This window comes from Oncorhynchus clarkii, chromosome 12 (genome assembly GCF_045791955.1).
Source record: "Oncorhynchus clarkii lewisi isolate Uvic-CL-2024 chromosome 12, UVic_Ocla_1.0, whole genome shotgun sequence".
NCBI classification, from domain to species: domain Eukaryota; kingdom Metazoa; phylum Chordata; class Actinopteri; order Salmoniformes; family Salmonidae; genus Oncorhynchus; species Oncorhynchus clarkii.
This window is the reverse complement of record NC_092158.1, coordinates 94,823,620-94,844,989: the sequence shown is the minus strand read 5'-3', so window position 1 is coordinate 94,844,989 and position 21,370 is coordinate 94,823,620. Positions and strand designations below refer to the sequence as shown.

Sequence of the window (21,370 nt, the reverse complement as noted above, 5' to 3'; positions counted from 1 at the left end):
TACAACCAGACCTGAACTATAACCAGACCTAAACTACAACCAGAACTGAACTACAACCAGACCTGAACTATAACCTGACCTGATCTATAACCTGAACTATAACCAGACCTGAACTAGAACCAGACCTGAACTATAACCAGACCTGAACTATAACCAGACCTGAACTATAACCAGATCTGAACTATAACCAGACCTGAACTATAACCAGACCTGAACTATAACCAGACCTGAACTATAACCTGACCTGAACTACAACCTGAACTATAACCAGACCTGAAATAGAAGCAGACCTGAACTATAACCAGACCTGAACTATAACCAGACCTGAACTATAACCTGAACTATAACCAGACCTGAACTATAACCTGAACTACAACCAGACCTGAACTATAACCTTAACTATAAACAGACCTGAACTACAACCAGACCTGAACTATAACCAGACCTGAACTATAACCTGAACTATAACCAGACCTGAACTATAACCTGACCTTAACTACAACCTGAACTATAACCAGACCTGAACTACAACCAGACCTGAACTACAACCAGACCTGAAATAGAAGCAGACCTGAACTATAACCAGACCTGAACTATAACCAGACCTGAACTATAACCAGACCTGAACTATAACCAGACCTGAACTATAACCAGACCTGAACTACAACCAGACCTGAACTATAACCAGACCTGAACTATAACCTGAACTATAACCAGACCTGAACTATAACCAGACCTGAACTATAACCAGACCTGAACTACAACCAGACCTGAACTACAACCAGACCTGAACTATAACCTGAACTCTAACCAGACCTGAACTACAACCATGTTCTTCTGGTTCTAGTTCGGTTCTAGTGCAGGTCTGGCTGGTTCTAGTTCATGCCTAGTTGTAGTTCAGGTCTGGTTATAGTTCAGGTCTGGTTATAGTTTAGGTCTGGTTGTAGTTTAGGTCTGGTTCAGGTCTGGTTATAGTTCAGGTCTGGCCAGACCCAGACCTGAACCAAATCCAGACCTCAACTAGAACCAGACCTGAACTATAACCAGACCTGAACTAGAACCTGACCTGAACTACAACCAGACCTGAACTACAACCAGACCTGAACTATAACCAGACCTGAACTACAACCAGACTTGAACTACAACCGGAACTACAACCAGACCTGAACTACAACCAGACCTGGACTATAACCTGACCTGAACTATAACCAGACCTGAACTAGAACCTGACCTGAACTATAACCTGAACTATAACCTGACCTGAACTATAACCAGACCTGAACTATAACCTGACCTGAACTATAACCTGAACTATAACCTGACCTGAACTATAACCAGACCTGAACTATAACCAGACCTGAACTACAACCAGACCTGAACTATAACCAGACCTGAACTATAACCAGACCTGAACTACAACCAGACCTGAACTATAACCAGACCTGAACTATAACCTGACCTTTACTATAACCAGACCTGAACTATAACCAGACCTGAACTATAACCAGACCTGAACTACAACCAGACATGAACTAGAACCAGACCTGAACTACAACCAGACCTGAACTATAACCAGACCTGAACTACAACCAGACATGAACTATAACCTGAACTATAACCAGACCTGAACTATAACCAGACCTGAACTACAACCTAGGTCTGGTTCTAGTTCAGGTCTGGTTCTAGTTCGGTTCTAGTGCAGGTCTGGCTGGTTCTAGTTCAGGCCTAGTTGTAGTTCAGGTCTGGTTATAGTTCAGGTCTGGTTATAGTTTAGGTCTGGTTGTAGTTTAGGTCTGGTTCAGGTCTGGTTAACCACACCTGAACCACACCTGAACTATAACCTGAACTACAACCAGACCTGAACTACAACCTAGGTCTGGTTCTAGTTCAGGTCTGGTTCTAGTTCGGTTCTAGTGCAGGTCTGGCTGGTTCTAGTTCAGGCCTAGTTGTAGTTCAGGTCTGGTTATAGTTCAGGTCTGGTTATAGTTTAGGTCTGGTTGTAGTTTAGGTCTGGTTCAGGTCTGGTTATAGTTCAGGTCTGGCCAGACCCAGACCTGAACCAAATCCAGACCTCAACTAGAACCAGACCTGAACTAGATCCAAACCTGAAATAGATCCAGACCTGAACCAGACCATAACTAGAATCAGTCCTGAACTGAACCAGACAATTTTCATTGTTGAATGAAAACCATTCAGTGTTCTTGTGTGTGTGTGTTTATGTGTGTGTTTATAGTGTCCAGAGAGTTGCCTGTAGAGGAAGAGACCAGCCAGACCCAGCTACACCACAGGAGCAGTGAAGAACACTACACTTACACTAACACACCCTGGAGGATTTACCTGAGGAAAGAGGTACACACACTAACACACCCTGGGAGATTTACCTGAGGAAGGAGGGCCCCACACACTAACACACCCTGGAGGATTTACCTGAGGAAAGAGGTACACACACTAACACACCCTGGGAGATTTACCTGAGGAGGGAGGGGCCCACACACTTACACACCCTGAGAGATTTACCTGAGGAAAGAGGTACACACACTAACACACCCTGGGAGATTTACCTGAGGAAGGAGGGGCCCACGCACTAACACACCCTGAGAGATTTACCTGAGGGAAGAGGTACACACACTAACACACCCTGAGAGATTTACCTGAGGAAGGAGGGGCCCACACACTAACACACCCTGGGAGATTTACCTGAGGAAGGAGGGGCCCACGCACTAACACACCCTGAGAGATTTACCTGAGGAAGGAGGGCCCACACACTAACACACCCTGAGAGATTTACCTGAGGGAAGAGGTACACACACTAACACACCCTGAGAGATTTACCTGAGGAAGGAGGGGCCCACACACTAACACACCCTGGGAGATTTACCTGAGGAAGGAGGGGCCCACACACTAACACACCCTGAGAGATTTACCTGAGGGAAGAGGTACACACACTAACACACCCTGAGAGATTTACCAGAGGAAGGAGGGGCCCACACACTAACACACCCTGGGAGATTTACCTGAGGAAGGTATCAATCAGTCACAATCAGTCATGATCCTTCAAGACAATTAGGAACAAGTCAAATAATTGTTTGTCCAACCAATGAGCTCATTCCAAGTCTTGATATTGTCTATGTTGATGGTGTGGTACTGCAGGTGTTCTACCCTAAAGACAACTTCAACACTCCTCTGTTGCTGGAGCTGCTGTTCAGACAGATAGTCCACGACACCTTCTCAGAGGCCTGCATCCGCATCACTCAGGAGGAGAGGACCAAGATGAAGGCTATGTTTGGTACCAACCATTAGAACCACCACAAAACACCATCAAAACAAAACCAAACACCATCAAACCACTACAACACCACAACCACCATATAACACCACACTACACACCACCACAACCCACCACACAACACCACAACACCACCACACACCACACAACACAACCCACCACACAACACCACAACCCACCATATAACACCACACTACACCACAACCCACCACACAACACCACAACCCACCACACAACACCACAACCCACCACACAACACCACAACCCACCACAACCAACCACACAACACCACAACCCACCATATAACACCACACAACACCACAACCCACCACACAACACCACAACCCACCATATAACACCACAACCAACCCCACAACACCACAACCCACCACACAACACCACAACCCACAACATAACACCACAAACCACCACACAACACCACAACCCACCACACAACACTACAACCCACACCACAACCCACCACACAACACCACAACCCACCACACTACACCACAACCCACCATACAACACCACAACCCACCACACAACACCACAACCCACCACACAACACCACAACCCACCACACAACACCACAACCCACCACACAACACCACAACCCACCACAACCAACCACACAACACCACAACCCACCATATAACACCACACAACACCACAACCCACCACACAACACCACAACCCACCATATAACACCACAACCAACCACACAACACCACAACCCACCATATAACACCCCAACCCACCACGCAACACCACAACCCACCACACAACACCACAACCCACCATATAACACCACACAACACCACAACCCACCACACAACACCACAACCCACCACACAACACTACAACCCACCACACCACACAACACCACACCACAACCCACCACACAACACCACAACCCACCACATAACACCACAACCCACCACATAACACCACAACCCACCACACAACACGACAACCCACCACATAACACCACAACCCACCACAAAACACCACAAGCCACCACACAACACCACAACCCACCACACAACACCACAACCCACCACATAACACCACAAACCAGAGGCTGCAGTCATTGTAGCTGGGGATTTTAACAAGGCTAATCTGAAAACAAGACTCCCTAAATTGTATCAACATATCGATTGCGCAACCAGGGCTGGAAAAACCTTGGATCATTGTTATTCTAACTTCCACGACGCATATAAGGCCCTGCCCCGCCTTCCTTTCGGAAAAGCTGACCACGACTCCATTTTGCTGATCCCTGCCTACAGACAGAAACTAAAACAAGAAGCTCCCACGCTGAGGTCTGTCCAACGCTGGTCTGACCAAGCTGATTCCACACTCCAAGACTGCTTCCATCACGTGGACTGGGATATGTTTCGTATTGCGTCAGATAACAACATTGACGAATACGCTGATTCGGTGTGCGAGTTCATTAGAACGTGCGTTGAAGATGTCGTTCCCATAGCAACGATTAAAACATTCCCTAACCAGAAACCGTGGATTGATGGCAGCATTCGCGTGAAACTGAAAGCGCGAACCACTGCTTTTAATCAGGGCAAGGTGACTGGTAACATGACCGAATACAAACAGTGCAGCTATTCCCTCCGCAAGGCTATCAAACAAGCTAAGCGTCAGTATAGAGACAAAGTAGAATCTCAATTCAACGGCTCAGACACAAGAGGTATGTGGCAGGGTCTACAGTCAATCACGGACTACAAGAAGAAAACCAGCCCAGTCACGGACCAGGATGTCTTGCTCCCAGGCAGACTAAATAACTTTTTTGCCCGCTTTGAGGACAATACAGTGCCACTGACACGGCCTGCAACGAAAACATGCGGACTCTCCTTCACTGCAGCCGAGGTGAGTAAAACATTTAAACGTGTTAACCCTCGCAAGGCTGCAGGCGGCATCCCCAGCCGCATCCTCAGAGCATGCGCAGACCAGCTGGCCGGTGTGTTTACGGACATATTCAATCAATCCCTATACAAGTCTGCTGTTCCCACATGCTTCAAGAGGGCCACCATTGTTCCTGTTCCCAAGAAAGCTAAGGTAACTGAGCTAAACGACTACCGCCCCGTAGCACTCACTTCCGTCATCATGAAGTGCTTTGAGAGACTAGTCAAGGACCATATCACCTCCACCCTACCTGACACCCTAGACCCACTCCAATTTGCTTACCGCCCACATAGGTCCACAGACGATGCAATCTCAACCACACTGCACACTGCTCTAACCCATCTGGACAAGAGGAATACCTATGTGAGAATGCTGTTCATCGACTACAGCTCGGCATTCAACACCATAGTACCCTCCAAGCTCGTCATCAAGCTCGAGACCCTGGGTCTCGACCCCGCCCTGTGCAACAGGGTACTGGACTTCCTGACGGGCCGCCCCCAGGTGGTGAGGGTAGGCAACAACATCTCCACCCCGCTGATCCTCAACACTGGGGCCCCACAAGGGTGCGTTCTGAGCCCTCTCCTGTACTCCCTGTTCACCCACGACTGCGTGGCCACGCACGCCTCCAACTCAATCATCAAGTTTGCGGACGACACAACAGTGGTAGGCTTGATTACCAACAACGACGAGACGGCTTACAGGGAGGAGGTGAGGGCCCTTGGAGTGTGGTGTCAGGAAAATAACCTCACACTCAACGTCAACAAAACTAAGGAGATGATTGTGGACTTCAGGAAACAGCAGAGGGAACACCCCCCTATCCACATCGATGGAACAGTAGTGGACAGGGTAGTAAGTTTTAAGTTCCTCGGCATACACATCACAGACCAACTGAATTGGTCCACTCACACAGACAGCATCGTGAAGAAGACGCAGCAGCGCCTCTTCAACCTCAGGAGGCTGAAGAAATTCGGCATGTCACCAAAAGCACTCACAAACTTCTACAGATGCACAATCGAGAGCATCCTGTCGGGCTGTATCACCGCCTGGTACGGCAACTGCTCCGCCCACAACCGTAAGGCTCTCCAGAGGGTAGTGAGGTCTGCACAACGCATCACCGGGGGAAAACTACCTGCCCTCCAGGACACCTACACCACCCGATGTTACAGGAAGGCCATAAAGATCATCAAGGACAACAACCACCCGAGCCACTGCCTGTTCACCCCGCTATCATCCAGAAGGCGAGGTCAGTACAGGTGCATCAAAGCTGGGACCGAGAGACTGAAAAACAGCTTCTATCTCAAGGCCATCAGACTGTTAAACAGCCACCACTAACATTGAGTGGCTGCTGCCAACACACTGACTCAACTCCAGCCACTTTAATAATGGGAATTGATGGGAAATGATGTAAAATATATCACTAGCCACTTTAAACAATGCTACCTAATATGTTTACATACCCTACATTATTCATCTCATATGTACATACTGTACTCTATATCATCTACTACATCCTTATGTAATACATGTATCACTAGCCACTTTAACTATGCCACTTTGTTTACATACTCATCTCATATGTATATACTGTACTCGATACCATCTACTGTATCTTGCCTATGCTGCTCTGTACCATCACTCATCCATATATCTTTATTTACATATTCTTTATCCCCTTACACTGTGTATAAGACAGTAGTTTTGGAATTGTTAGTTAGATTACTTGTTGGTTATTACTGCATTGTCGGAACTAGAAGCACAAGCATTTCGCTACACTCGCATTAACATCTGCTAACCATGTGAATGTGACAAATAAAATTTGATTTGATTTGAACCACCACACAACACCACAACCCACCACACAACACCACAACCCACCACACAACACCACAACCCACCACACAACACCACAACCCACCACACTACACCACAACCCACCACACAACACCACAACCCACAACATAACACCACAAACCACCACACAACACCACAACCCACCACACAACACTACAACCCACACCACAACCCACCACACAACACCACAACCCACCACACTACACCACAACCCACCATACAACACCACAACCCACCACACAACACTACAACCCACCACACAACACCACAACCCACCACACAACACCACAACCCACCACACAACACCACAACCCACCACATAACACCACAACCCACCATACAACACCACGAGCCACCACATAACACCACAACCCACCACACAACACTACAACCCACCACAAAACACCACGACCCACCACACAACATCACAACCTACCACATAACACCACAACCCACCACAAAACACCATCAAACCCCATAAAACACCACAAACTATTAGAACCATCATTACTCAGTGTCTGTCTGTCTGTCTGTCTGTCTGTCTGTCTGTCTGTCTGTCTGTGTGACTGTGTGACTGTGTGTGTGTGTAGTGGAGCACCAGGTGGGTCAGGATGGAGCCACACAGGATGAGAGTGTGAAGAAGAAGATCGTGACGATGGCCAGAGACTCCTGGGAAATATATTTCTCACGACTCTTCCCTGCCTCGGTGAGTGTGTCTCTGTGTGTGAGCCTATATACCGTAGCTATATCTGGGGTAGCTCCACCCAGTACTCCTACCCGGGTCCAGCGACTGTCAACACAACACATTACACATTGGACGTCGCTAGGTGTTGGGTAGAGGTCGCTAGGTGTTGGGTTGAGGTCGCTAGGTGTTGGGTTGAGGTCGCTAGGTGTTGGGTTGAGGTCGCTAGGTGTTGGGTTGAGGTCGCTAGGTGTTGGGTTGAGGTCGCTAGGTGTTGGGTTGAGGTCGCTAGGTGTTGGGTTGAGGTCGCTAGGTGTTGGGTTGTGGTCGCTAGGTGTTGGGTTGAGGTCGCTAGGTGTTGGGTTGAGATCGCTAGGTGTTGGGTTGAGGTCGCTAGGTGTTGGGTTGAGGTCGCTAGGTGTTGGGTTGAGGTCGCTAGGTGTTGGGTTGAGGTCGCTAGGTGTTGGGGTGAGGTCGCTAGGTGTTGGGTTGAGGTCGCTAGGTGTTAAGTTGAGGTCGCTAGGTGTTGGGTTGAGGTCGCTAGGTGTTGGGGTGAGGTCGCTAGGTGTTGGGTTGAGGTCGCTAGGTGTTGGGTTGAGGTCGCTAGGTGTTGGGTTGAGGTCGCTAGGTGTTGGGTTGAGGTCGCTAGGTGTTTGGGTAGAGGTCGCTAGGTGTTTGGGTTGAGGTCGCTAGGTGTTTGGGTTGAGGTCGCTAGGTGTTTGGTTTGAGTACGATAGGTGTTGGGTTGAGGTCGAAAGGTGTTGGGTTGAGCTCGCTAGGTGTTTGGGTTGAGGTCGCTAGGTGTTTGGGTTGAGGTCGCTAGGTGTTGGGTTGAGGTCGCTAGGTGTTGGGTTGAGGTCGCTAGGTGTTGGGTAGACGTCGCTAGGTGTTGGGTAGAGGTCGCTAGGTGTTGGGTAGAGGTCGCTAGGTGTTGGGTAGAGGTCGCTAGGTGTTGGGTAGAGGTCGCTAGGTGTTGGGTTGAGATCGCTAGGTGTTGGGTTGAGATCGTTAAGTGTTGGGTTGGGGACGCTAGGTGTTGGGTTGGGGACGCTAGGTGTTGGGTTGAGGACGCTAGGTGTTGGGTTGAGGTCGCTAGGTGGTGGGTTGAGATCGCTAGGTGTTGGGTTGAGGTCGTTAAGTGTTGGGTTGAGGACGCTAGGTGTTGGGTTGAGGACGCTAGGTGTTGGGGTGAGGTCTCTAGGTGTTGGGGTGAGGTCGCTAGGTGTTGGGTTGAGGACGCTACATAACTGTGTGTGTTGACAGAGTGTGTGTGTTGCAGGGCAGTGTGGGTACTGGGGTGCAGGTGGTCTCATAACTGTGTGTGTGTGTGTGTGAGCCTGTGGATGTTGACAGAGTGTGTGTGTTGCAGGGCAGTGTGGGTACTGGGGTGCAGGTGGTCTCATAACTGTGTGTGTGTGTGAGCCTGTTGATGTTGACAGAGTGTGTGTGTTGCAGGGCAGTGTGGGTACTGGGGTGCAGGTGGTCTCTGTGTCTCATCGAGGCATCAAGCTGCTGAAGATGGTGAGAAGCAGCGCTGTTGTCCCAGACTACTTCAGAGTGCTACACCCTTACAGGTACACACACACACACACACACACACACACACACACACACACACACACACACACACACACACACACATTAACACACACACACACACAAATCAAATCAAAAATCAAATCAAATGTATTTATATAGCCCTTCGTACATCAGCTGATATCTCAAAGTGCTGTACAGAAACCCAGCCTAAAACCCCAAACAGCAAGCAATGCAGGTGTAGAAGCACAGTGGCTAGGAAAAACTCCCTAGAAAGGCCAAAACCTAGGAAGAAACCTAGAGAGGAACCAGGCTATGAGGGGTGGCCAGTCCTCTTCTGGCTGTGCTGGGTGGAGATTATAACAGAACATGGCCAAGATGTTCAAATGTTCATAATTGACCAGCATGGTCAAATAATAATAAGGCAGAACAGTTGAAACCGGAGCAGCAGCACGGCCAGGTGGACTGAGGACAGCAAGGAGTCATCATGTCAGGTAGTCCTGAGGCAAGGTCCTAGGGCTCAGGTCCTCCGAGAGAGAAAGAAAGAGAGAATTAGAGAGAGCACACTTAAATTCACACAGGACACCGAATAGGACAGGAGAAGTACTCCAGATATAACAAACTGAACACACACACACACACACACACACACACACACACACACACACACACACACACACACACACACACACACACACACACACACACACACACACACACACACACACACACACACACACACACACACACACACACACACACACACACACACACACACACACACACGGGGCCGCAGGTAGCCTAGTGGTTAGAGTATTGGGCCAGTAACCCGAAAGGTTGCTGGATCGAATCCCCAAGCTGACAAGGTAAAGATCTGTTTGTTTCTGTTTTTGTTTCCATAGTTACGCGGACATCCTGTTTGTGTCCATTCCATCTAAGAACATGTTGGAGTTTAACCTGACCAACGAGAAGCTGATTCTGTTCTCCGCCAAGGCTCCACAGGTTAAACACATGGTGGACTACTTCATCACAGAACTGAAGAAGGTGAGACAGGTTAGACAGGTTAGAGGGTGAGACAGGTTAGACAGGTTAGAGGGTGAGACAGGTTAGACAGGTTAGAGGGTGAGACAGGTTAGATAGGTTAGAGGGTGAGACTGGTTAGAGGGTGAGATGGGTTAGAGGGTTAGACAGGTTAGAGGGTGAGACAGGTTAGAGGGTGAGACAGGTTAGAAGGTGAGTCAGGTTAGAAGGTGAGACAGGTTAGAGGGTGAGACAGGTTAGAAGGTGAGTCAGGTTAGAAGGTGAGACAGGTTAGAGGGTGAGACAGGTTAGAGGGTGAAACAGACAAGAGGGTGAAACAGGTTAGAGGGTGAGACAGGTTGGAGGGTGAAACAGGTTAGAGGGGGAGACAGGTTAGAGGGTGAGACAGGTAGTGTAAAACAGGTAGAGGGTGAGACAGGTAGATGGTGAGACAGTTTAGGGGGTGAGACAGGTTAGATGTTATAACAGGTTAGAGGGTGAGACAGGTTAGAGGGGGAGTCAGGTTAGAAGGTGAGACAGGTTAGAGGGTGAGACAGGTTAGAAGGTGAGTCAGGTTAGAAGGTGAGACAGGTTAGAGGGTGAGACAGGTTAGAGGGTGAAACAGACAAGAGGGTGAAACAGACAAGAGGGTGAGACAGGTTAGAGGGTGAGACAGGTTGGAGGGTGAGACAGGTTAGAGGGTGAGACAGGTTGGAGGGTGAAACAGGTTAGAGGGGGAGACAGGTTAGAGGGTGAGACAGGTAGTGTAAAACAGGTAGAGGGTGAGACAGGTAGATGGTGAGACAGTTTAGGGGGTGAGACAGGTTAGATGTTATAACAGGTTAGAGGGTGAGACAGGTTAGAGGGGGAAACAGGTTAGAGGGGGAAACAGGCTAGAGGGTGAGACGTGAAATAGGTTAGAGGGTGAGATAGATTAGAGTGTATAACAGGTGAGAGGGTGAGACAGGTGAGAGGGTGAGACAGGTTACAGGGTGAGACAGGTTAGAGTGTATAACCGGATAGAGAGTGAGACAGGTTAGAGGCTGAGACAGGTGAAACAGGTTAGAGGGTGAAACAGGTTAGAGGGTGAAACAGGTTAGAGGGTGAGACAGGTTAGATGTTATAACAGGTTAGAGGGTGAGACAGGTTAGAGGGTGAGACAGGTTTTAGGGTGAAACAGACTATAGGGTGAGACAGGTTAGAGGGTTAGACAGGCTAGAGGGTGAGACAGTTTAGAGGGTTAGACAGGTTAGAGGGTGAAACAGGCTAGAGGGTGAGACAGGTTAGAGGGTTAGACAGGTTAGAGGGTTAGACAGCTTAGAGGGTGAAACAGGCTAGAGGGTGAGACGTGAAATAGGTTAGAGGGTTAGACAGGTTAGAGGGTGAGACAGGTTAGAGGGTGAGACACGTTAGAGGGTTAGACAGGTTAGAGGGTTAGACAGGTTAGAGGGTGAAACAGGCTAGAGGGTGAGACGTGAAATAGGTTAGAGGGTTAGACAGGTTAGAGGGTGAGACAGGTTAGAGTGTATAACAGGTGAGAGGGTGAGACAGGTGAGAGGGTGAGACAGGTTACAGGGTGAGACAGGTTAGAGTGTATAACCGGATAGAGAGTGAGACAGGTTAGAGGGTGAGACAGGTGAAACAGGTTAGAGGGTGAAACAGGTTAGAGGGTGAAACAGGTTAGAGGGTGAGACAGGTTAGAGTGTATAACAGGATATAGGGTGAGACAGGTTGGAGGGTGAAACAGGTTGGAGGGTGAGACAGGTTAGAGGGTGAAACAGGTTAGAGGGTGAGACAGGTGAAACAGGTTAGAGGGTGAGACAGGTTAGAGGGTGAGACAGGTTAGAGGGTGAGACAGATTAGAGGGTGAGACTGGTTAGAGAGTGAGACAGGTTGGAGGGTGAAACAGGTTGGAGGGTGAGACAGGTTAGAGGGTGAAACAGGTTAGAGGTTGCAACAGGTTAGAGGGTGAGACAGGTTAAAGGGTGAGACAGGTGAAACCGGTTAGAGGGTGAAACAGGTTATAGGGTGAGACAGGTGAAACAGGTTAGAGGGTGAGACAGGTTAGAGGGTGAGAGGTGAAACCGGTTAGAGGGTGAAACAGGTTAGAGGGTGAAACAGGTTAGAGGGTGAGACAGGTTAGAGGGTGAAACAGGTTAGAGGGTGAGACAGGTGAAACCGGTTAGAGGGTGAAACAGGTTAGAGGGTGAGACAGGTGAAACAGGTTAGAGGGTGAGACAGGTTAGAGGGTGAGAGGTGAAACCGGTTAGAGGGTGAAACAGGTTAGAGGGTGAGACAGGTTAGAGGGTGAGACAGGTAGGAAAGTGATTGTGTTCATTCAACAGGACTCCAGGCTTCACTCTACAACCTGATAGAAAGGATGGACACATTATCACCCTTTTTCTGCGTCCAGATTGATTTGGACAAATGGGATGTTTTTTCCCCAGGACTCTGAGTATGTGGTCGCAGTGAGGAACTACATCACAGAGGACAGAACTCTGCTCAGCTTCCACAAGGGAGACATCATCAGATTACACAGCGTGGAGGGGCTGGAGGAGGGTGAGACACACAGACATACACACACACACAGCTACACACACGTCCCCATTGTGTTAGCTGTGTTGCTCATTGTATTGTGTGGTGTAGGCCGATGCTACGGCTGCATCGTCAGGAAGAAGGTCATGTTGCTGGAGGAACTAAAGAGAGATACTCCTGAGTTTGGTGGGTGGGGCCTGTGTGTGTGGTTGACCTGCATGTGACTAACACCCCGTCGTGTTTGGTTGTGTTCTGGTTGCTGTGTGAGGAAACAACTAGGATTCAGACTGGGCTGTTGTTGGGACTGTCTAGTCCCACTGAGCTAAAGTCTGGATTCAGACTGGGCTGTTGTTGGGACTGTCTAGTCCCACTGAGCTAAAGTCTATATTCAGACTGGGCTGTTGTTGGGACTGTCTAGTCCCACTGAGCTAAAGTCTATATTCAGACTGGGCTGTTGTTGGGACTGTCTAATCCCACTGAGCTAAAGTCTGGATTCAGACTGGGCTGTTGTTGGGACTGTCTAGTCCCACTGAGCTAAAGTCTGGATTCAGACTGGGCTGTTGTTGGGACTGTCTAGTCCCACTGAGCTAAAGTCTGGATTCAGACTGGGCTGTTGTTGGGACTGTCTAATCCCACTGAGCTAAAGTCTGGATTCAGACTGGGCTGTTGTTGGGACTGTCTAGTCCCACTGAGCTAAAGTCTGGATTCAGACTGGGCTGTTGTTGGGACTGTCTAGTCCCACTGAGCTAAAGTCTATATTCAGACTGGGCTGTTGTTGGGACTGTCTAGTCCCACTGAGCTAAAGTCTATATTCAGACTGGGCTGTTGTTGGGACTGTCTAGTCCCACTGAGCTAAAGTCTGGATTCAGACTGGGCTGTTGTTGGGACTGTATAGTCCCACTGAGCTAAAGTCTGGATTCAGACTGGGCTGTTGTTGGGACTGTCTAGTCCCACTGAGCTAAAGTCTATATTCAGACTGGGCTGTTGTTGGGACTGTCTAGTCCCACTGAGCTAAAGTCTGGATTCAGACTGGGCTGTTGTTGGGACTGTCTAGTCCCACTGAGCTAAAGTCTGGATTCAGATTGGGCTGTTGTTGGGACTGTCTAGTCCCACTGAGCTAAAGTCTGGATTCAGACTGGGCTGTTGTTGGGACTGTCTAGTCCCACTGAGCTAAAGTCTGGATTCAGACTGGGCTGTTGTTGGGACTGTCTAGTCCCACTGAGCTAAAGTCTGGAGGTCTCAGACATGTTTCCTGACTGTGAACAGTCTGTCTGTCTGTCTGTCTTGCCCCTTCTTAAACTGTCAGTATATATACAGTATATATAGGACATGTAGACTACGGTAGATCTGGTACAGTATATATAGGACATGTAGACTACGGTAGATCTGGTACAGTATATATAGGACATGTAGACTACGGTAGATCTGGTACAGTATATATAGTACATGTAGACTACGGTAGATCTGGTACAGTATATATAGGACATGTAGACTACGGTAGATCTGGTACAGTATATATAGGACATGTAGACTACGGTAGATCTGGTACAGTATATATAGGACATGTAGACTACGGTAGATCTGGTACAGTATATATAGGACATGTAGACTACGGTAGATCTGGTACAGTATATATAGTACATGTAGACTACGGTAGATCTGGTACAGTATATATAGTACATGAATACTTTGTTCATCTTTCTCTGTGTGTGGAGGCTGGTGGTTTGGTGTGGTGAATCTTTCTTGGTACAGTATATATAGTACATAGAGTAGCCAGCCAGTGTTTTCTACAGGTACACAGAGTAGCCAGCCAGGCGACCCCAGCCAGTGTTTTCTACAGGTACACAGAGTAGCCAGGCAGGTGTCCCCAGGCAGTGTTTTCTACAGGTACATAGAGTAGCCAGCCAGGCGACCCCAGGCAGTGTTTTCTACAGGTACATAGAGTAGCCAGCCAGGCGACCCCAGGCAGTGTTTTCTACAGGTACACAGAGTAGCCAGTCAAATAGAATAAGTAGCCAGCCAGGCGACCCCAGGCAGTGTTTTCTACAGGTACACAGAGTAGCCAGCCAAATAGAATAAGTAGCCAGCCAGGCGACCCCAGGCAGTGTTTTCTACAGGTACACAGAGTAGCCAGGCAGGTGTCCCCAGGCAGTGTTTTCTACAGGTACACAGAGTAGCCAGCCAAATAGAATAAGTAGCCAGCCAGGCGCCCCTGGTGTTCACATTTTGTTTGCTGAAGGAGCTCTATGTTGGTGTCCTCTGGTACGTTCTACTGCCTTGATTCAATCTGAAATACACAGACAAAATATAGAATAATTTATCAAGTTTACCAGTCTAGGGCACTGCATCGCAGTGCTAGAGACGTCACTACAGATCCGGGTTCGATCCCGGGCAGTGTTACAGCCGGCCGCTACCGGGAGACCCATGAGGCGCCGCACAATTGGCCCAGCTTTGCCCTTGTCACATTGCACTCTAGCGACTCCTTCTGGCGGCCCGGGCGCAGTGCAGGCTGACTCCGGTAGCTAGCTGTACGGTGTTTCCTATGACAAATTGGTGCGACTGTCTTCCGGGTTAAGCGAGCAGTGTGTCAAGAAGTAGCGCGTCTAGGCGGGGTCGTGTTTCGGAGGAGTGGAAAGGCTTTCCCAGGAACCTTCTTAATTAAATTTTAACCACAAAGTAGCATATGCTTACCTGGCAGAATGACATCATTATTATTTACATCCAGTGGGTATTTGTTTTCAAACTCTCCCATCACATGTAGGCTACAAAAACACAGCTAAACAACAGCCTCTTGCTAGGTGCTAAACAACAACAACAGCCTCTTGCTAGGTGCTAAACAACAGCCTCTTGCTAGGTGCTAAACAACAACAGCCTCTTGCTAGGTGCTAAACAACAGCCTCTTGCTAGGTGCTAAACAACAGCCTCTTGCTAGGTGCTAAACAACAACAACAGCCTCTTGCTAGGTGCTAAACAACAGCCTTTTGCTGGGTGCTAAACAACAACAGCCTCTTGCTGGGTGCTAAACAACAGCCTCTTGCTAGGTGCTAAACAACAACAACAGCCTCTTGCTAGGTGCTAAACAACAGCCTCTTGCTAGATGCTAAACAACAGCCTCTTGCTAGGTGCTAAACAACAACAGCCTCTTGCTAGGTGCTAAACAACAGCCTCTTGCTGGGTGCTAAACAACAACAGCCTCTTGCTGGGTGCTAAACAACAACAGCCTCTTGCTGGGTGCTAAACAACAACAGCCTCTTGCTGGGTGCTAAACAACAGCCTCTTGCTAGGTGCTAAACAACAACAACAGCCTCTTGCTAGGTGCTAAACAACAGCCTCTTGCTAGATGCTAAACAACAGCCTCTTGCTAGGTGCTAAACAACAACAGCCTCTTGCTAGGTGCTAAACAACAGCCTCTTGCTGGGTGCTAAACAACAACAGCCTCTTGCTGGGTGCTAAACAACAACAGCCTCTTGCTAGGTGCTAAACAACAACCTCTTGCTAGGTGCTAAACAACAACAGCCTCTTGCTAGATGCTAAACAACAGCCTCTTGCTAGGCGCTAAACAACAGCCTCTTGCTAGGTGCTAAGCAACAACAGCCTCTTGCTAGGTGCTAAACAACAGCCTCTTGCTAGGTGCTAAACAACGACAGCCTCTTGCTAGGTGCTAAACAACAACAGCCTCTTGCTAGGTGCTAAACAACAACAGCCTCTTGCTATGTGCTAAACAACAACAGTCTCTTGCTAGGTGCTAAACAACAGCCTCTTGCTAGGTGCTAAACAACAGCCTCTTGCTAGGTGCTAAACAACAACAGCCTCTTGCTAGGTGCTAAACAACAGCCTCTTGCTAGGTGCTAAACAACAGCCTCTTGCTAGGTGCTAAACAACAACGGCCTCTTGCTAGATGCTAAACAACAACAGCCTCTTGCTAGGTGCTAAACAACAACAGTCTCTTGCTAGGTGCTAAACAACAGCCGCTTGCTAGGTGCTAAACAACAACAGCCTCTTGCTAGGTGCTAAACAACAAAGGCCTCTTGCTGGGTGCTAAACAACAACGGCCTCTTGCTAGGTGCTAAACAACAGACCCTAAACACAACATGCAACTATTTCAAAGATTTTACTGAGTTGCAGTTCATATAAGGAAATCATTCAATTGAAATCATTTCATTCGGCCCTAATCTATGGATTTCACATGGCTGGGCAGGGGCGCAGCCTGGGAGGGCTGCGCCCACTTGGGGTGCCAGGCACAGCCAATCAGAATGAGTTTTTCCAAACAAAGGGGCTTAATTTCAGACAGAAATAGTCCTCAGTTTGATCAGCTGTCGGCGTGGCTGGTCTCATGATCCCGCAGGTGAAGAAGCAGATGTGGAGGTCCTGGGTTGGCGTGGCTACGCGTTGTCTATGGTTGTGAGGGCGGCTGGACGTACTGCAAAATTCTTTGAAATGACATTGGACGCGGCTTATGGTAGAGAAATGAACATTCACGTTTCTGGCAACAGATCTGGTGGACATTCCTGCAGTCAGCATGCCAATTGCACGCTCCCTCAACTTGAGACATCTGTGGCAAAATTTGAGAGAAATACACTTTTTGTGAGTATGGAACATTTCTGGGATCTTTTATTTCAGCTGATGAAACACAGGACCAACACAATGCATGTTGCGTTTCATATTTTTATTCAGTATATTTTCTATGCGATCTTTCTAAATGTTGACAAAAATTTGCTGGACAAGTTCATGAAAACATTGCTACTGTCTGGCCAAGCCCCGACATCCTAGGAAAGGAAACCTTGGAAATAATTTGCTTTACTTGTCCCGATGTGATACCATGGACACCCAGACAAACTGGGTACCTCTATCTCCCCCTTGTGGTGGTCTGAAGCAATGAAGCCGTGACACTGGGTACTACTAGGTCACGGCTCCACGGCTGGTCTGGAGCCGTGATGCTGGGTACCTCTAACTCCCCCTGGTGGTGGTCTGGTGCCGTGACACTGGGTACCTCTAACTCCCCCTGGTGGTGGTCTGGAGCCGTGACACGGTACCTCTAACTCCCCCTGGTGGTGGTTGTTACGCACGCCTCTATGAAGAGGGAACGCAACACCCTGCTACAACTAAACTCTCCGTGAAGCGAAAAAGGTATGGACTGTAGGTGCGAGTAAGAATGACAACAGACAGAATGTGGTACCGTTTACAAGGACTTTATTCCTTTACACAGTATTATGGGGAAAAGGGGCTGGACGGAACCAAAGCAAAGAAAGTAAATCTCAAAGCCCCCCCCCCCCCCCCCCTATCTTACCTGCCTAACCACTTTTACCTAATTTAGCACCACCTGGTGCCCTAACCAAAATACAGGGGGTGGTCCGCCCAGGTCTTACCTAGTGTGCCTAGACAGTGAATATACTACGGGTATATGTATGCCCGCGGGTCTCTTGCCTAAGCACTCCCAAGGTGCCTTCCCCTTCCCCCCTGGGAACAAATGAAACAGAATATTAAACAATTTCACAAACAAACTAAGAAACAAAGGACATCAACTAAGCTCTACCTGAGCAACAAACTCACAGAACATACCCACCTCTCAGCAATGAACTCCCAGCAAAATCAACCTTTAGCAAAATCTCTCTGCAATGACCTCCAAGCAAATCTCTCTATCACAAACAATCGCTCTGCAATGACCTCTGCAATGACCTCAGCAAATCTCTCTAGCAAAATCTCTCTAGCAAAATCTCTCTAGCAAAATCTCTCTAGCAAAATCTCTCTCAGCAATCCCTACCTTCAAAATCTCTCTCTCCTGAACAGAACACTGGCTTTTATATAGCTTCAGAATGAATGTGTAACTGGAGACAGCTGTGTCTTGACGAGGGGGCGGGGTCAGCTCTCCAATTAGCCCTGGAGTCGACCAATCAGCTGCTTGAGGGATTTCAGGAAGCCATTTCCTGAAATAAAACACATGCAAATACACAAACTACAACACATAAACTGGGGAACGTAACAGTGGTCTGGAGCAATGAAGCCGTGACACTGGGTACCTCTAACTCCCCCTGGTGGTGGTCTGGAGCCGTGAAAATGGGTACCTCTAACTCCCCCTGGTGGTGGTCTGGAGCAATGAAGCCGTGACACTGGGTACCTCTAACTCCCCCTGGTGGTGGTCTGGAGCCGTGAAACTGGGTACCTCTAACTCCCCCTGGTGGTGGTCTGGAGCAATGAAGCCGTGACACTGGGTACCTCTAACTCCCCCTGGTGTTGGTCTGGAGCAATGAAGCCGTGAAACTGGGTACCTCTAACTCCCCCTGGTGGTGGTCTGGAGCCGTGAAACTGGGTACCTCTAACTCCCCCTGGTGGTGGTCTGGAGCAATGAAGCCGTGAAACTGGGTACCTCTAACTCCCCCTGGTGGTGGTCTGGAGCAATGAAGCCGTGACACTGGGTACCTCTAACTCCCCCTGGTGGTGGTCTGGAGCCGTGAAACTGGGTACCTCTAACTCCCCCTGGTGGTGGTCTGGAGCAATGAAGCCGTGACACTGGGTACCTCTAACTCCCCCTGGTGGTGGTCTGGAGCCGTGAAACTGGGTACCTCTAACTCCCCCTGGTGGTGGTCTGGAGCCGTGACACTGGGTACCTCTAACTCCCCCTGGTGGTGGTCTGGAGCCGTGACACTGGGTACCTCTAACTCCCCCTGGTGGTGGTCTGGAGCCGTGAAACTGGGTACCTCTAACTCCCCCTGGTGGTGGTCTGGAGCCGTGACACTGGGTACCTCTAACTCCCCCTGGTGGTGGTATGGAACCGTGATGCTGGGTACCTCTAACTCCCCCTGGTGGTGGTCTGGAGCCGTGATACTGGATACCTCTAAGTCCTGCGGTGTAAACTCACAACTTTTAAAGGAGGAACCACTGTATAACCACGTTGCATTGTAAGCTGTCATTGTAAATAATAATTTGTTTTTAATTTACTAGCCTAGTTAAATAAAAGTTAAACTAGTAAAACTATGTCTTAATGATTTATGAATGGCAAAGCGATATACGATAATTTATTCAGTCAGTTCGACACCTTTGATAAACCTAGTCAACACTTGCTGTTCAGTTGTCAATCAGTGCACCGTAAGTCGCCTTCTTCCGCCTCGACTCTGCGGCTGCGCTGGCTGTGTGAAACGCAAAGAATAAAATGAATGGGCTAGAAAAACAATTAACTAAGTCATGGATTTCCACTCATCGTTACCACTAATGGTGCTTTCAAGACAACCGGGATCTCTGGGGGGGGAAAAACGAGGTCAAATCATGAGGTCAGTGATCTTCAGGTCAGAAAGTCACAGCTCTAGAAAGATGCCAGAGTTTCTGACTTAGAATTCAGAGTTGGATGACAGTTCAAAACTATTTTTCCCAGTCGGAGCTAGTTTTTCTTCCCAGAGTTCCCTGTTGTCTTGAACTCACTGAAGTCAGAGATTCCCAGAGTTCCCTGTTGTCTTGAACTCACTGAAGTCAGAGATTCCCAGAGTTCCCTGTTGTCTTGAACTCACTGAAGTCAGAGATTCCCGAGTTCCCTGTTGTCTTGAACTCACTGAAGTCAGAGATTCCCGAGTTCCCTGTTGCCTTGAACTCACTGAAGTCAAGAGATTCCCGAGTTCCCAGTTGCCTTGAACTCACTGAAGTCAGAGATTCCCAGAGTTCCCTGTTGTCTTGAACTCACTGAAGTCAGAGATTCCCAGAGTTCCCTGTTGTCTTGAACTCACTGAAGTCAGAGATTCCCGAGTTCCCTGTTGTCTTGAACTCACTGAAGTCAGAGATTCCCGAGTTCCCTGTTGCCTTGAACTCACTGAAGTCAAGAGATTCCCGAGTTCCCAGTTGCCTTGAACTCACTGAAGTCAGAGATTCCCGAGTTCCCTGTTGTCTTGAACTCACTGAAGTCAGAGATTCCCAGAGTTCCCAGTTGCCTTGAACTCACTGAAGTCAGAGATTCCCGAGTTCCCTGTTGTCTTGAACTCACTGAAGTCAGAGATTCCCGAGTTCCCTGTTGTCTTGAACTCACTGAAGTCAGAGATTCCCAGAGTTCCCAGTTGCCTTGAACTCACTGAAGTCAGAGATTCCCGAGTTCCCTGTTGTCTTGAACTCACTGAAGTCAGAGATTCCCAGAGTTCCCTGTTGTCTTGAACTCACTGAAGTCAGAGATTCCCAGAGTTCCCTGTTGTCTTGAACTCACTGAAGTCAGAGATTCCCAGAGTTCCCTGTTGTCTTGAACTCACTGAAGTCAGAGATTCCCAGAGTTCCCTGTTGTCTTGAACTCACTGAAGTCAGAGATTCCCAGAGTTCCCTGTTGCCTTGAACTCACTGAAGTCAGAGATTTTCGAGTTCCCAGTTGCCTTGAACTCACTGAAGTCAGAGATTCCCGAGTTCCCAGTTGCCTTGAACTCACTGAAGTCAGAGATTTTCGAGTTCCCAGTTGTCTTGAACGCAGCATTACATTACATGGGACGTGCAAATTCACCAGCATCATGCTCTCTCCCTCCTCTGTGTAAAGAAATCTAACTACAACCAACTACAGCGTACTCAAATTGTTCCCGGGA

At 48.5% G+C, this 21,370-nt stretch overlaps 1 protein-coding gene across 1 annotated transcript in view; it reads left to right on the top strand.

The window, feature by feature from the left end:
- The window catches only part of LOC139422611 (unconventional myosin-XV-like), a 206,940-nt gene that overhangs the window by 170,385 nt on the left and 15,185 nt on the right, over positions 1-21,370 (top strand). Inside the window, exons 42-48 of the mRNA XM_071173757.1 lie at positions 2,234-2,349; positions 3,151-3,286; positions 7,645-7,760; positions 9,192-9,310; positions 10,175-10,316; positions 12,740-12,851; positions 12,939-13,013. Of these exons, the coding sequence (XP_071029858.1) occupies positions 2,234-2,349; positions 3,151-3,286; positions 7,645-7,760; positions 9,192-9,310; positions 10,175-10,316; positions 12,740-12,851; positions 12,939-13,013 (816 nt within the window). The remainder of the gene's footprint in view (positions 1-2,233; positions 2,350-3,150; positions 3,287-7,644; positions 7,761-9,191; positions 9,311-10,174; positions 10,317-12,739; positions 12,852-12,938; positions 13,014-21,370) is intronic.